This window comes from Brassica oleracea, chromosome C5 (genome assembly GCF_000695525.1).
Source record: "Brassica oleracea var. oleracea cultivar TO1000 chromosome C5, BOL, whole genome shotgun sequence".
Lineage (NCBI taxonomy): Eukaryota > Viridiplantae > Streptophyta > Magnoliopsida > Brassicales > Brassicaceae > Brassica > Brassica oleracea.
The window spans coordinates 3,710,981-3,726,443 of NC_027752.1; the positions used below are offsets into that span (position 1 = coordinate 3,710,981).

At 38.4% G+C, this 15,463-nt stretch overlaps 3 protein-coding genes and 1 long non-coding RNA gene across 9 annotated transcripts in view; 2 read left to right on the forward strand and 2 right to left on the reverse strand.

Annotated features, from left to right (window-relative positions):
* LOC106294299 overlaps positions 1–1,004 on the forward strand; it is a 6,868-nt gene extending 5,864 nt beyond the window's left edge. The window contains exon 3 of the long non-coding RNA XR_001260804.1: positions 886–1,004. This is a non-coding gene — a long non-coding RNA (uncharacterized LOC106294299). The remainder of the gene's footprint in view (positions 1–885) is intronic.
* Positions 1,005–3,810: 2,806 nt separating this feature from the next.
* Positions 3,811–4,878, forward strand: LOC106294347 (germin-like protein subfamily 2 member 1). The gene is made up of 2 exons (XM_013729903.1): positions 3,811–4,109; positions 4,193–4,878. The coding sequence occupies exons 1-2, from the start codon at positions 3,983–3,985 to the stop codon at positions 4,735–4,737; spliced, it is 672 nt and encodes a 223-aa protein (XP_013585357.1). The 5' UTR covers positions 3,811–3,982; the 3' UTR covers positions 4,738–4,878.
* Positions 4,879–5,360: 482 nt separating this feature from the next.
* Positions 5,361–10,621, reverse strand: LOC106294344 (phytochrome A). 4 transcript variants are annotated; one of them, XM_013729896.1, is made up of 7 exons: positions 10,074–10,621; positions 9,945–9,984; positions 9,728–9,806; positions 7,178–9,250; positions 6,277–7,093; positions 5,905–6,195; positions 5,361–5,833 (listed from the first exon to the last, which is right to left on the reverse strand). In XM_013729896.1, exons 4-7 carry the CDS (start codon positions 9,240–9,242, stop codon positions 5,632–5,634), a joined length of 3,375 nt encoding a protein of 1,124 aa, XP_013585350.1. In that variant the 5' UTR covers positions 9,243–9,250; positions 9,728–9,806; positions 9,945–9,984; positions 10,074–10,621; the 3' UTR covers positions 5,361–5,631. The 4 variants fall into 4 exon arrangements, with proteins under 4 accessions (XP_013585350.1, XP_013585349.1, XP_013585351.1 ...); XM_013729895.1 differs by having other exon boundaries at positions 5,409–5,833; positions 9,945–9,974; XM_013729897.1 differs by having other exon boundaries at positions 5,409–5,833; positions 9,945–9,977.
* A 1,532-nt stretch (positions 10,622–12,153) lies between these two features.
* Positions 12,154–14,017, reverse strand: LOC106294346 (calcium uniporter protein 6, mitochondrial). 3 transcript variants are annotated; one of them, XM_013729900.1, is made up of 3 exons: positions 13,889–14,017; positions 12,933–13,354; positions 12,154–12,847 (listed from the first exon to the last, which is right to left on the reverse strand). In XM_013729900.1, exons 2-3 carry the CDS (start codon positions 13,317–13,319, stop codon positions 12,344–12,346), a joined length of 891 nt encoding a protein of 296 aa, XP_013585354.1. In that variant the 5' UTR covers positions 13,320–13,354; positions 13,889–14,017; the 3' UTR covers positions 12,154–12,343. The 3 variants fall into 3 exon arrangements, with proteins under 3 accessions (XP_013585354.1, XP_013585353.1, XP_013585356.1); XM_013729899.1 differs by lacking the exon at positions 13,889–14,017 and adding an exon at positions 13,644–13,738; XM_013729902.1 differs by lacking the exon at positions 13,889–14,017 and adding an exon at positions 13,472–13,628.
* Positions 14,018–15,463: the final 1,446 nt, after the last annotated feature.

A 15,463-nucleotide genomic window follows, 5' to 3' on the forward strand; every position in this document is an offset into this window, starting at 1 on the left:
TTTTTTTTTTTCAAAAACTCGGAATGTTTTATTTTTATTTGTACAACTTTGAATATTATCTAATATGTTTTCAATTTTAATTTTAATTTTATATTTTCGAATTTTAATTTCAAAAATTTTATTTTTTTAAAAAAAATTAATTTTTTTTTTGAAATTTCGAGGAAATGAACGCTCGGAAATTTCCGACGAACATTTCCTCGGAATATACCGAGGGACCCCTTCCTCGGAATATACCGAGGGACCCCTTCGTCGGAATATACCGAGGGACCCCTTCGTCGGAAATTCCCGATGAAAATTCCGAGGAACATTTCGTCGGAACTTCCGAGGATTGGACCATCGGAAAGTCCATCGAAATATCCCGAGGAAGTTCTCCCTCGGTATATTCCGAGGACCTTTCCGACGAACTGGTGGTTCTCAGGGTTTCCTCGGAAATTCATTTCCTCGGAATTCCGTCGGAAATTTCCGAGGGATTTCCGAGGAAAAATGAATTTCCGAGAAGTTATTCCGACGACATACCGATGATTTTTTCCCTATGTATGTCGCTGTTTTCTTGTAGTGTTCTTCTTAGTTTTGTCCATATGTTTATACATTAACGTACCTATCAGTGTATGAACAACGTGTGATAACTGATAATGTTGCTTTTTAGTTTTGTTATAAGATCCATGTCCATAGTTTTATTCAATATGGCTTAAGTTCTTGTTCTTGTAATTTTGTTGTCGACGTTTGTGATAATGTTTAGTGATAGTCAAACAAAGTGTCGCAGGTTGTATGACATATTATTATTCACTCCGTATTATGTCTTGTTATTTGTGATCTGATCGAAACTTTCTTGATTCCTTGATGAGTTTGTACTCTTTCTTATGTCTTGGTTTGACATATTTTCAGATAACAAGAAGATGGAGAAATGGGTTGATTTGAGATTAAAGGAGGATGATGAAGTTGGTTTCTATCATTTTTTTATGGTTTGTAGTTTTTTTATGAAGCAAACTTTATGTACTTTCAGATTCTCTATGGTGTTTTGTATTTCACTTTTTAAGTTTCGGATTTTATGTATTTTCAGATTTTAAATATGTATTAGATACACAAATCAGGTTTATTACATGTTATTGAGCATGTAAATGATTAAAACTGCATTTAAAAATAGGTTTTTAAGAAGTTTGCACAAAATCATATCTTAAGATAATTAAAACTGCATTTTAAAAAAAGGAAACAATAACAACAAAAGAAATAATTAAAGACAATGTCATTATAAAAAAAAGACAATGTCATTATAAAAAAAAGCATAAGGTTTAACGTCATTACAAATTAATTAATCTGTAATTAGAAGTTGACAAAAAAAATAAAATAAATGGGCTCACGGGTCTAAACGGGTAAACGGGCATCACAATTGTAAACAGCCACAGTTAAATGGACTCTAACAGGCAGGGCTTTAAATGGGCATGAAGTTAACGGGTTCTAAACGGGCAGGACACTAAACGGGTAGGGCTTAAACGGGTTCGGATAGCCCGTTTTAACATCCCTACTCTTAATGATTATCGAGACGTATGTACAGTGGGTAGCTATATAAACAGCGAAGAAAGTAGGGGTGGGCGTTCGGGTTCGGGTATTTCGGTATAGGGATAGAGAACCCGTTCGGGTATTTCTGTACTTCGGGTCGGGTTCGGGTATTTTTTGTTCGGGTTCGGTTATTTTGAATCGGGTTCGGATATTTAGATTTTAAAAAAAAAATAAATAAATAAAATTTTCAGTTTTTAAGTTTCTTGTATTTAAAAATATAGATTTCACTTAACTGATTTTTTTTTATTTTTTATAGATTGAATAATTAATAGGTTTAGAGACAATATTTCAAAAACAAATAGATATTAATTTGGGTATTGTTTTTAAACAAAAAGTTTGACATGCATTTTAAATGAATATCAAATCATTTTCTCCATAATTATATATATAGTTATGATTTTAAAGTATGTGTAACATCAATATAAATATTTTTTAAAAAATTAGAGATGTAAACTAGAAATATAAGGGTAAGTATATATATGTTCGGTTATCTTCGGATATCCATTCGGGTTCGGATATTACCCTTTCGGGTTCGGATATCCAATCTCTCATAACTTAATATCCGTTTGGGTATTTTGCTACTTCGGTTCGGATTTTGGTTCGGGTTTTTCGGGTTGGGTTCGGATGCGGCTTCAGGTATTGGTAAAGTGCCCACCCCTAGAAGAAAGCAAAACCATTGGCCCTGGTCATTTCTACATGCATGGAAAAATTATGATAAACGAAGACCAGAAAGCGAGAGAGATAGAGTAGCATTAACTACCAGAGTACCAGTATACCAGTCATAGGAGAGTATCGTTACAATATTTTGTTTCCTTCACTTGACAAAAAGAAAACATTTTGTTTCCTTCATAAGGATTCCTTTTGTTCCTAAGGTTCATGATTAATCTCCTGAAGTTGGAGTCAAGTTGTTGGTCGTATTTTTGTTCCCTTTTTTTTTTCTTTTGGCAAGGTAACAAATTGGTTGGATAGTCTACCACAAAAAAAATGTGTCAATCCTATAAGTAAACAAGAGTGGTCACTCAAAGTCTTAACCATTTTCTCCATTAGCTTAGATGAGTTCTTTACTGCTTTGAGGTATAGCCAATCGTGTAAGATTCTTCAAGAAGTTATCACCTCGTTTTCATCAGTAGGTTGTCTAATTATGCTAGAATAGTTTAGAACAAGTTAGTTGCGTAATTGCGCTTTTATTTGATCTAAAGATTAGGTTTATATATGAAACGTGATCAAGAAAAAAAAAAAAATCTGCTCCTTAACATCATCTCTCTACTACACTGCACTGAAAATTCAAGCTTTTGATCCAAATTGTCGAAAACGGTGTGGTTTAGAGACATTAACCTGAATGCTTACCTCTCTCCAAATCCACAAAGCGTCCGTCTTAGATGAGGCTTAATAAACACCAAAAGCCCAAACTCAAAATTTTAAGATAGACCCAACACAATAAAGACAAAATGAAAGTATTCGGAATAAAAAGTAAAACCCATCAAAATCGGAGGATATCTATGCAAATCAAAATTTCAATACTAATAAGAATAAATACAGAAAAAAGTAAGACAAACATTACGTGATAAATACGCGAAAAAATAAATAGGATAGCAATAAAATTTTTTTTTGTCACAAATATAGTTTTTAAGAATAAAAATGACCAAAATAACACTTAATGTTTTATCAAAAGAGATAAATATACACTTATACCGCAATGGTAAATTAATTTAGACATTAGGATTTAGAGTTAAGGGGTGAATTTAGGGTTTAGTGTTTAGGATTTATGGTTTAGAGTTTAGAGGTGAGATTTAGGGTTTAGGGTTTAGAGTTAAAAGGTGGGATTTATGATTTAGGGTTTAGGGTTTAGAATTTAGGGTTTAGGATTTAGTGTTTAGGGTTTAGAGTTTAGGGTTTAGGATTTAGAGTTGGGGAGTGGAGTTTTGGGATAAGATTTCAAATTTTGAAAAATAAAAAAAAATTAAATTTTTCAAAAAATAAAATGCTATTTTGGTCATTTTAGTTTTTGAAGACTATTTTTGTGAAATAAACTTAGAAATGTGCTTTGTTCAAAAAAAAAAAAACTTAGAAATGTGCTATTTTGGAGATTTGCTCTAAATATATTTAGGTAATAATGATTCCATTTATATTAAGTATTTTACAGAATCATTAAAATATATATTACCTACCATGTAAATGCTAAAACAAGCATAGGCCATCTTTCTCCAATAGGACAGTCCCGATCCATCCGGTTTAGTAATCTATTCGTTGACCTTTGATATTTTTCATTCAGACAGAGGAGAGAGAGAAACAGAATTAAAAAGAAGCATGTTCCTTGCTTTTTCTCTCCCACGAAGAAAAATTCATCTCCTTCTTCAATCTCTCTCCCCTTTATAAACACTATCATTCTCAACTGTTTACAGCCACACCATCAACAACAATCAACATGGCTTCTAAAACTCAATTTCTCTCCATCTCCATCTCCCTCGCCCTCGTCGCCTTCCTCTTCTTCATTACAGTCTCCGCAGACCCCGACATGCTCCAAGACCTCTGTGTAGCTGATCTCTCCTCCGGTAATAAAAACTTAGATTTAACACTTCTCATCCTTTCCATATTTTTTTTTCAAAAAAGTTTTAATTTTTAATCGAATTTTCAGGAATCAAAGTCAACGGCTTCCCTTGCAAAGACGCAGCCAACGTCACATCGCTCGATTTCTTCTCGCAAGGGATAGCTAATCCAGGCCTCACCAACAACACGTTCGGTGCCTTGGTGACAGGCGCGAACGTGATGACCATCCCTGGACTCAACACGCTCGGCGTCTCCCTCGCTCGCATCGACTACGCGCCGGGGGGCTTAAACCCGCCTCACACGCACCCTCGCGCCACCGAAGTCGTCTACGTCCTCGAAGGAACACTCGACGTCGGGTTCCTCACGACGGCCAACAAGCTCATCGCTCAGTCTCTCAAGAAAGGCGACGTCTTTGCTTTCCCCAAAGGACTTGTTCATTTCCAGAAGAACAATGGTCGTGTCCCTGCTTCTGTTATCGCTGCTTTCAACAGTCAGCTTCCTGGGACTCAGTCTCTTGGTGCTACTTTGTTCGGTTCTACGCCTCCTGTTCCTGATAGCATCTTGGCTCAAGCGTTTCAGACGTCTCCGGGGACTGTTAAACACATCAAGACCAAGTTCCAGCCCAAGAAGTGATGCTGATCTTCTTAATTACAGTTTTTTTTTTTTTGGTTCTGTTTTTTCTAAAAAGGAATGATCTTTTCTCCTTTTTTTAAAAATTAATCTTTGTGTAATAAAACCAATTAACTGATATTTGAGTGTGCATTTGAGCTTTCATTGTCTCATGTTTTTTTTTCTTCTGTATAATTCAAGTTGTCTTTTTCTGAGTTCCACTGATGTTTTGATCTTATTTTGAAAACTTACAAAAAAGCAGGTAAGCTACTTATAAAATAATCAAACTTACGTATGGGACTCTAATAAAATGATTAATTAATTGATTAGATCAGATTCTATAGTCCCCAACCCCCCACATGTGCTAAGTGCCATATGGCCAGCTAACTAAATCCATTGTAGAAGTTAAGAAAATCTGTCTGTTTATTCATGGAGTTGAGCTAAAGCCAAGACTCAAGGAAAGGATCATACGTTACTTCTAAACTCTGCCCTGTTGCATAGGCTCCAGCCTGTTAAGCTGATCCATTCTAACATTAAGCTATACTCAGAGAGACAAGAAGCTGTCAGTACAGTTTGAATAAAACCTTAAAAGAGAAGAGGATCAAGACTAGAGAGAGAATTCATGTGAGGAGTTTACGTTCTTACTATGATCATAACAGACTGTAAATTAGCTTTATTTCTCATAATACATCATGAAACCAAAAACACTCGAGAAGGAATTAGATATGCATCATCCATGTTTACAGCTTCAGTACAACAGAGATAAACAGAAGATGTAAAATGGATTGGATATTTCACCGTTATTGGGAAGTTGAAAATCAAAAACAAAAGCAATAAGAAAAAGTTGCAAACAAAGAGAAGAAACCAGTGTAGACTTAATATCAAAGCCATAACCCCCTTTTTTCTTTTGGGGACTGACTACTTGTTTGCTGCAGCGAGTTCTGCAGTGATGATAAAACTCGACTTCCCAGCTTGTCTCAAGTACTGAACATCTCCATTCATCAGCTTCACTAGCTTCCGGCTAACCATCAAGCTTAGTCCTTCCTCAGACGTATCTTCCTCAGTTCCAAACATTTGGTTTAGCAAAAACTCTGGCAACCCAGCTCCTGTATGCGTTATTCTGTTTTCATAAACAACAAAAATCATCAATGCACTTTCTCATTATCATATTGTATATCCATTTTTTTTTACCTGATCTCTAAATAAGCAAGATGCACAGATCGTCCGAGCTGATCTTTCCTCAGGGAAGCTGTAACAGTTAGCTCTCCTCCTGACGGTGTAAAGTTAACAGACATCAGTATGAAGTCTGCCAAGACTTGCTGAAGCCTAATGCTGTCTCCATACAAAGTATCAGACATCACTTCTTCTCCTGTATCATTTGTTATCCTAACGCTCTTTCCGTTACTCTTCATCATTACTTGACTAGTGGAAGCAGTCAACACTTCGTTTAAGCTGAACTCTTTCATCTCCAGATCCAAGCACCTGCAACATAAGAAAAAAAAAACATATGAGAATCTAAAAACGAGAGAACCAACCAAAGACTTTTCATTGTTTCATGCATACCCTTCAATGATGCTTTCGAGATCAGAATCATCCAGGATCTTGCTGAGCTGCTTCTGACACAAAGCGCTAGTTTGCAAAATCCTTCTCTGCTCTGGTCCTAACTCAGACCCTTCCATCATTTTTCTAGTAAACATGATACCGGAGAGCGGATTCCTTATCTGTCTTTTAATGTAGGCTAAGGCCTTTAATCTCTTCAACGCGGTTCGCTCAGCTAGACGCTGAACATGTAAGGCTTGCTGCAGCTCATGGCTAGCGAGCTGCAGGAAACAGAAGACGCCCGTCACCACACCTTCCCTGTCTAGCTTCTTACTCACACACAGCAGACACTCCACATACTTTCCACCTCTCGTAAAAAAAGCAAATGGCACTTTCTCTGCCTCCTGGCTAGTCACAGCGTTGTTCAGCACAATCCCAAGGTTCACAAACGCTTCTTGATTCTTCAGACGGCAACACGACTTCTGCGTCCCGAACACTTCTCCCAGCAGCATCTTGTCCATCACTTCCTCTCGCTTCAGACCGGTTAGCTTTGACATCGCTGGATTCCACTCCGTGCACCACCCGAACTCGTCGGTGCCGAATATGGGAGGGATCAGAGGGTTTGGATTCTGGATGATGGCCTTGTAATCACCTTCAATGCGAGTGAACTTGTCCATCACAGTCTTCTGTCCGGTGAGATCATGAGCTACAAAGCACACACCAACCACGTTTTCATGGAGATCTCTACTTGCGCATGCGTTTACCACTAGACTTATTGGTCCAGCATCAGCTCTTGACAGATGCGTCTTGATCTCAAATTGGACATTCTGCTCCTCGGTTCCTGCATAAACAATCAACCAACGGTGTCATCTAACTGAAATATTCTCAGCAAAACTGAGTGTAAGTTATGAAGAGAGTTAGTTACCTTCTAATGCATTTTCTAACATCCTCTTAACGATTTCAACTGAAGAATCCTCAACATGTGTGAGGAGATGCTTCCCGATTGCTTCATCAACAGGAAGACCAGTCAGCTCAGTAATCTTCGTGTTCCAACCATTAACCAATCCATCAGAATCAACCGCCAATATCGGCACAGTGGCAGTCTCGATCAAACGAACCATCTCGCTAGTGACAGCTTCTAGCTCTTGTATACCATCAATCTTCAGATCATTAAGCTTCGAGTGAATGATCTTCGTATTCACATCGGTAGTTTCCCCATCCTTGAAAGCGTTCCTCAGAATAAGCTGCAAGGAGTGTATGGCATCCATCTCATAGTCCTTCCAAGGTAAACTCCTTGTTTTCACCACTTCGAGGAAGGCCTTGAAGGAAGACCTCGGGTGCATTCTCCTCGCGTCATCCCTATCGTCTGGATCATGCTTCGCACCTCCCCATCTCACTTCCCCAGCGGTGTGAGAACGGAACCAGAAGATCATGTCTTTCGACGAGATCCTCACAGCCGCCATTCCGCAGACCGAGTCTCCAAGAGCTAGAGCTCTAGGAAACCCAGCGTCGTGCAAGCTATCAGTGCTCAGACCAGTCGAGTCAGTGTGGTACTCGCACAGCCACGAAGCTATCTCCTGGAGATGGAACTCGCTCGGAGTTATCCCCAGCTTCCATACCTTGTCTTTGTACAAGAGAGCTGCTCCATCGCATTTCACAAGGTCCATTATGTTGGGGCTCTGCGAGACAATCCCCAGCGGAGCGTCACGCATCAGCATATCGCACAGGAGCGTCTGCGTGCGCAAGATGTTCTTCTCAACAATCTGGTTCTCCAGCTCCACCTCCTTGTTGACGTGTATCGCAAACACTTGCGCTAGAAACTCACAAGCGTACCTGAGAGGAAACGGGACGAACCTCGGAGTTGTGTTGTGACAAACCACCAGACCCCATAGCCTCTTCCTCTTCCGAGGCGGGGTGGAATCAGGGGCGGTGGCGTCCCCTTCTCCTCCGTCCTCCTCGTTTACCACAACCGCCATAACAAGAGATGCAATAGAATCCATGTTGGCCATGTACTGCAGATGACAGCTGTGAGGCGCTCTAAGCGTGGAGCCGCACAAGGTGAGATCAGAGGAAAGCTTTTCGTCTTGAAGCACCCTCACATGTTTTGCGTTGCAGTCAACGATCATCCGAACCTTGTTCTTCATAAAGAGAAAACGAGCCGCTTGAGGGATGTCCGTGGCTGGATAATGGAGACCAAGGTAAGGCTCTAGACCAGGCTTTGTGACCTCGGAGACGACCTCTCCGTGATCATCGTCGTGAAACTTATAAGCCATCACTCTGTCATACCCGGTGAGCTCGAAAACCTCCTGAACCACCGTGTCGCAGAGCCTCTCCATGCTCCCGCTGGGCAAAGACTGCAGCCTAGTGATCGCCTTTGCAGCTAGCTTGTACGATTGCAAAGCACCAGCAGCAGTCATGGGAACTTCGTAAGGCTTCACCGGTTCGAAGTCGACGATGATGCTCCCTGTGACCCTGTGCACAATCGCGTAGAAGGGCTTTGCGGAAGTCTTGCAATGCACGAGAATGGGGTTCAACAGGGAGACGTCACCGAATCCTAGCGCTTTCTGCAACGCAGAGGCGCTAGGAGCAGTGAAGAGGCTCCTTATGTCCGTCCCTATGCCTAGAGCACCCTGTTCGCCAACGCTGGGAACCGCATGACTGGCCATCGTCAAGAGCTCGGCGGCGTTCTCGCTGTAGGCAATGACTTTGAAGGTCTTCTCATCCAGGGCGAGCAAACAACCGAAGGGCTGAATCAGTTTTCCCTTCTGTATGTGATGGAGATAGGTGGTGGTCACCTTGTCAGACCTTGGCGGCTGGTTCTCCACAACGGGTCCGGTGACGCGGACCGAGGTTGAGTAGTCAAAGGAGCTGCCTGATTCCTCGAAGTCAGCGTGGAGCTTTGCATCAACGGTGGTCTGCGCAACGATCCTAGCGCTGTGTCTTGACCGCCTTGAGCCCTCGGAGGAGTGGCTCGGCCTAGAGCCTGACATGTTTTCACCTGACGCCAAAGACATAACAACAAGAATTAATTAAATGCAAAACATTCAAGAATTAACCGAGAAATGAAACACTAAGTCAAGTTCCTTCCACATCAAAAAGAGGCATGGGCTAGAAAACTAGAAAGTCTACCTAAGCTAAACCAAGAAACAGATGCATATGAATCATCCTGCCATATTCAATGATTCATCATTTACAAAGCAACAAGCAACTGAACCGCATTGATTATGATGTATACAGAGTAGGTAAAGGAATCAGATTCCGTGAACACTACTACCTTTCTAAGTCATCCTACAATCCAAATTAAATCAACAAGATCTGGACAATAAAACATGTATCACAAAAATGGTAGTTGATACTCAACATGGTGAGAATCCAACTAAAACTAACCAGGATCAGAGCCAATCTGCCTTCCAACATTTCAAATACTTCTATACATAATATAAGTAAAGACTAAAGAGGTACTTCATAGCTATACCTTTCGGAAAAGAGTGCTCCAATAGGAATCGATTGATGAGGTGGTGCTTCTTCTTATAAACGGTCACAGCCAACAAAACCTGAGACAAAACAAACACACATCAAGCCAGAAGATCAAACGAGACCTACAAAGTTTATAACCATACAAAACAGGAGGATAACAGAGAATAGCTTTTTAACTAATTAACTTAAAAAACGCAGCAACGAAAAGAGCATACTTTTAGTTAGAGGAGTGCGAGTTCCAGTTGCTGCTGGGCACTGAGCAGAGAAAAAGCGAAGAAAGCTTCAATATTTATATGTAAAATCAACAGAAAAGGAGGGAACTTGGGGAAAAGGAAAGTAGCAACCTTTAAAAGGAGTTTGAAAGAAACATGATCGGATCTTGTCTAGTCACACTCTTCAGAGGCTTTTTTATTCTTTCTTTCTCTAAATCTTTAGACCTCGATCACCGCCTCAGCTCCTTCTCTCTTCTCTATTATTTGTGCTCCCTAGCACAGACGACGACGATGAATGGGGACCACCTAACCTTACGTATGCCCATGTATTGGAGTATGGGGCTCCCAATTTGTTTATATTATATTCGGGAGAGAAGTTAAATAAGTAAAGCTAATTTTGGATAAATGACAAAACTTCACACACATGCCGAGAACAAGGTCGGCTTCTCCGGTAACATTTTTTTCTCTCCAAACACACAACGGTGGCCTAAGCCCAAATTAAAAAAAAAAACAAAAGATTTAAAAAAAAAACTATATTTTTGGAGTTAACTCCATCAAAACTGATATTTATTTTTGACGGGTGTGTGACTATATATCACTGTGCAAGTGGGAGAACAAATTGAAGATGATCTGATCAAAGAGAATCGTCAAGAGGATAAGATTAAAAAGAAAAAGAAAAGTAAAAGATATTATTAAAAAAAACAAGAGAGAGAGAGAGAGAGGATGAGGGCGGTGTTTAATGAAGGCAATAACCGGAAGTGGAAAGTGGAGTTTTGAGGAAGACGACAAGGGAAGTCCTTATGGGCCTCACGTTTTATCGGCTTTTTGTGGTTTGTTTATTGCCTCGCTGGGTCGATTAAAATTAAAAGTAAGTGACTTTCCAGATTTGTATTCCTTTTTATCGACCTTTCACGTTTTAGATGCCTATTAGGGGAAATTTAAATTAAAAGTAATGAAGTTTTAAGTCGTTGTTATAGCATCGCTTTTATTTGTATTTTTAGAATATAAAATGTTAGGAGGTTCTTAGGTTTGAAACAACACTTTTAAGTTCAGTCAGATATTTGTTAAGTGAACGTGCTACATTTTAATAGTGTTTTGAACATTTTACTCAATTAACGTATAATTTTCTCTTACCAAAAAAATAGATATAGATTTTTTTGTTACTAAAAAGATCCCCATAATATGTGAAATAATCTGTGCAAAGTAAAAACAGTAACTGTTACCATGTTGAACATATCCAGCCCAAGAAATATGTGTTGTGATATTTTTGGGTAGTATGTTGCATGTCCGGCCCAATACACAAGAAGGCCCTTTGGCCCAAACGAAATTTGTGGATCATCAGAGCAGCAGCATATCCAAGACAGAAAAATGGCTTCATAATCAAACTATCAAAGATAAACAGTTAAAATATGTGTTGAGCTCTATGCCTCTACATAGACATCAAGTTACCATTTGTTCAAGCACTTATGCACTCAGATAGCTTGGAATGCAAAACTCAGTAGCATGAAGTTAAGAGAGTATGATGATGATGCAAAACAGAAGAAGAAGATGCAAAGCAAGACACAAGATTGTTAACCCAGTTACACCCATTAACGAGGGTGTTAGTCTGGGCCGGGAACTGTCTCCCGGAATCCACTAAATCAAGAGGTTACAAACTTTGTCTCTCACCCTCTCATGTGAATACAAAGTTGTCTCTCACACCCCTGTTTCCCCTCTCTCTAGTTTCACTACTACCAAGCAAATATGTGCTTGTAGTACTCTTAACCAAAGGTGTTTATACACCTCTCTTGCCCTCTTTGGTGCTGTCTCTCAGCACTCCTTGGTGCTTACTCACGTTCAGCTCTAGCACTCTGGTGCTCTGCTCCAGCAGCACACCTCACCTTAGACAACATATCTCTGTTTTTATAATGAGTAACATCCAAACCTAAAAGCAAAAACTAACCAAACCATAGGTAAGTTTCATTCTAACCAGAGTTAAGCTTTGGTTCCTTTTGTCTCATCTTTATGCAGAGATAGTACAGAGCATGCTTCCCTTTGTCTCCTCTGAAACAAGTTTCTGCAATCGTACAATCCGGTACGTAAGAGAGAGACGAGATTAGAATCATCTTTAGAACCCTCTATCTCAATCTGAATCTTTTGCTTCTATTCCAAATGAAACCTTCTCCTTCTGTAAGAGTATTTCTTGTTTCATTAAAAGCTGCACTCCATATGATTGAGAATAACCCGTTGGATTCATAACTAACTCCATAATATGTTTAACCAATCTTCGCAGTACTAAAAATGTCAATGGTTACTTATGTATAAAACGGAACATACACACACAAAGAATCAAAGATGATAAACCTTTGTCACTTTTGCAAGACAGAAAAATTGTGTAATTTTTATTTGTTTGTTTGTTTAAATCAGTCTTTGCGACTCTGCAGTGAATCCTCCAGATCGAGTTCTAACCCAACACGGTTCCTTATAGTCGCAGCCGCGTGACAAGACGAGGACGGCGTCGTTTTGCACATCCTCCCCAGTTCCTTAAACCTCTCCACATCGAAATGTTGACTTTTCAACAGCTTCCTCTGCCTCGATAGGAACAGTCTCTTCATGAAATCCTGATAAGTCGGATCTCTCGAAGTTATCAAGAAGTAAGCGTATCCCACGATGATGCTAGTCGCTGTCGCAAAGAACGTGATTGGCTCCATCACATCCCACGAGAACTCCCAGAAAGTTAGTCTAACGAAGAGACCAATCTGAACTATCGCAGTAGCCAGACCGCCCCAAAGAATCCTCCTCACTTGTCTGTGAGCTAACACGTCGATCTCTTCCTTCATGTTCCTCAGCTTGTTGAACTCTTCCTTGATCTGATCTTCCTCTGGAGTTTCATCCATAGGCATCGCTCGTCTGATCAGATCCACCACCTGAAAAAAAAAAAGATAATTTCGATATTTTTAAAAAGACAGAGAAAATTAAAAGGTTTTTTTGAAGAGACATTTATCCTCGGACCTTGTCGGGATGAAGATAGACTTTGTCGCGGAAGATCAAGACGACTCCGGCGTCGTCAAGAACGCGAGCAAAGACGTGAGCTTCGTCGGGAGATCTAGCGAGACCCATTCCCTGAGAAGCTTCTACAAGCGCACTGTAAGGAACGACGTCTCTTTCAGACATGCCGACAAGCTTTTTCCTCATGTCTTCAACGTTCACCAACCTCATTAGCTTCTTGGCCTCCGCCATAGTGATCTCCTTGTCCTTCCTCATTTCCTCCTCGTTCTCCGTCGAAGTTTTGTCGGTGAAGCTTCTTAATCCACCGCCGCCAAGCATCGACGTCCTCTGTGAAGAAGCTCTGATCGCGGCGGACATTGCCGTACGTCTTATCAAACCCATTGACCACATTCTTTTTAACGAACCGGTTTTCGAAGATCTGAGCTCTACGTGAAAGCAAGCAAAGTAATTAAATTAGTCTCGTAGATCAAGAATTATAAAAAGCCATCAATGAGAATTAAAAAAAACATGTGTGATTCGATTCGTTTAAGTAGTGACTTAACGCGCTCGATTAAGAATCTAAAACTCTTTTATAAACTCCATAAAGATCACATGATTCGGACATTATGAAAAAACTGAAAGAGCCATTAACTTTATTTATTGAATTTAGAAATCAGAAAAGGAGGAAAAAACTAAAAAACTAAAAAACTAAAAAAGTTGTTATAGGTGATAAACCATTGTTGACTTAGCAATGCATAACTGCTTTTCCTAGATCCGAAACCACCACAATTTCAACATGATTTTAATTTTTTGTTGTTGGAGTATTTTACTACTATTTATGCATATTTATGGAAGCATCCATCTACCCTTCTGCGACCTATCCTTTTCCTCGGATTTAAGTTTTTGACGCGGAATGTATACGGAACAAGCTAATTCGTTGGCACATGAACAACACATAACAACACGTATGATGGATGTACCTGACTAATACTTCGAGTTTTGCTTTTTTTCCTATAGATTGATAATGTGAATCAAGAAGAAGACCAAATTTGTTTTAAGACCTGCCATCCACCGCTTGATAGTTTTTGCATTGTGTAGCTCTCTCTTTGGAGGCACTCTTTCAAAAGAGAAAGCAAGAATAGTTTATTTATTCTCTTGCTTGTGTTGCCCCTTTCTATCTCCTTGAGAATAGCTACGATCGTTGTACGATCTCAAGGGCCAGATTTGTTTGTCGAATCTTTTTATCTTTCTTTGCGATCTAAACACAATTCCATAGAAGGTGACTACATTTCAGGGGATTTTTTAATAGTGTCAATTTCCACGTTCATTTTATTGAATCAACAACAAGATAATATTTATTATTGTTATTGAATTGTAGATGATTAATGAAATATCTATATATTGCACAAATAAACAATAGTTTGAACCACGTTACTATAATTGAGCAAACATAGGTTTAACGTGCAAACAAAGAAGAGTTTTTTATATGATGTGCTAGTCTTACCATAAACATGTTGCTTACATGTAAGTGTAATAAAATGATTAATAAATGGAATTGATAAGATTTTAGTGCTAGATTTGAATCGACATTGCAATTAGGGCGCACCACTTTCGTAAAGGAGCAATTAATATTAAAAACACGTACGTAACTACCAATAATGACATTATGAGTTGTCTTAATGCAGAGATGTACTGTATATAATACTTAATCGCTAGCCTGGTCATATAATTAATACTTCCTCCGTTTAATTAAGTTAGATGTTTTAGAAAAACAATTTGTTTCACAAAGATATATTTTTATGTTTTCAATGAAAATTGTGATATTCAAGAAAATTAATTGAATTTATTGAATTACTATTGGTTAAAAATTATTGAAAATTAAAAATTACAGAAAACAATACATTTATTATAGTGATTTATTGTGTTTTCTTAATATGTGTGAAAACACTAAAAAGTATATCTTTATGAAACGGATGGAGTATTAAAGATGGTATAATCCCCTATATATTAATTGAGGAACATTTGAAAAGATGTAACCTTAATTTTGTATTAATTAAAATAGGCTCCAATGCATAGGTGGCACTCAATTAGGTAGTCAATTACATTCAATTGAAAAAATAAGTAGGTCCACATTCGATTTTTATATGTTGTTAGATACATAAGTTGGTCAAACTATATGATATAATGATATGATATGTTATTTTCTTTCTTTAAATCAAACCTACGGAATTACCATAAATGACTAATATATATATGACAATTAATGATTTTAATAATAAAGATTTGATAACAATTTATATCTCCTCCATCATTTTTTGTTTAATTTTATATTATTAAAATAAATTAAACAATCAAATTAGCTATAAAAGTAAAATTTAGATTTTTTCGTATATGTTATATTTTGAATTTTTAAAAACGACAATAAATGACTAAAACTATTAAAATTATTATGTTAAAAATTAATGATCAATGGTTTAACATTTTTATTATAAGAAGATACACAAGATTTTAAAACCATATGAGTAAAAAATATCATTTAATAATAAAATAAATAT

What these genes read in the sequence shown, in the direction of transcription:
- LOC106294346 (XM_013729900.1), bottom strand. Translation starts at nt 13,319, where the DNA reads ATGTGGTCAATGGGTTTGATAAGACGTACGGCAATGTCCGCCGCGATC. An exon ending in TCTATCTTCATCCCGACAAG is followed by an intron (nt 12,848 to 12,932) that starts GTCCGAGGATAA and finishes TTTTTTTTTCAG; the next exon opens with GTGGTGGATCTGATCAGACG.
- LOC106294344 (XM_013729896.1), bottom strand. Translation starts at nt 9,242, where the DNA reads ATGTCAGGCTCTAGGCCGAGCCACTCCTCCGAGGGCTCAAGGCGGTCA. An exon ending in GTTAGAAAATGCATTAGAAG is followed by an intron (nt 7,094 to 7,177) that starts GTAACTAACTCT and finishes TTGTTTATGCAG; the next exon opens with GAACCGAGGAGCAGAATGTC. An exon ending in CTCGAAAGCATCATTGAAGG is followed by an intron (nt 6,196 to 6,276) that starts GTATGCATGAAA and finishes CTTATGTTGCAG; the next exon opens with GTGCTTGGATCTGGAGATGA.
- LOC106294347 (XM_013729903.1), top strand. Translation starts at nt 3,983, where the DNA reads ATGGCTTCTAAAACTCAATTTCTCTCCATCTCCATCTCCCTCGCCCTC. An exon ending in TGTAGCTGATCTCTCCTCCG is followed by an intron (nt 4,110 to 4,192) that starts GTAATAAAAACT and finishes TCGAATTTTCAG; the next exon opens with GAATCAAAGTCAACGGCTTC.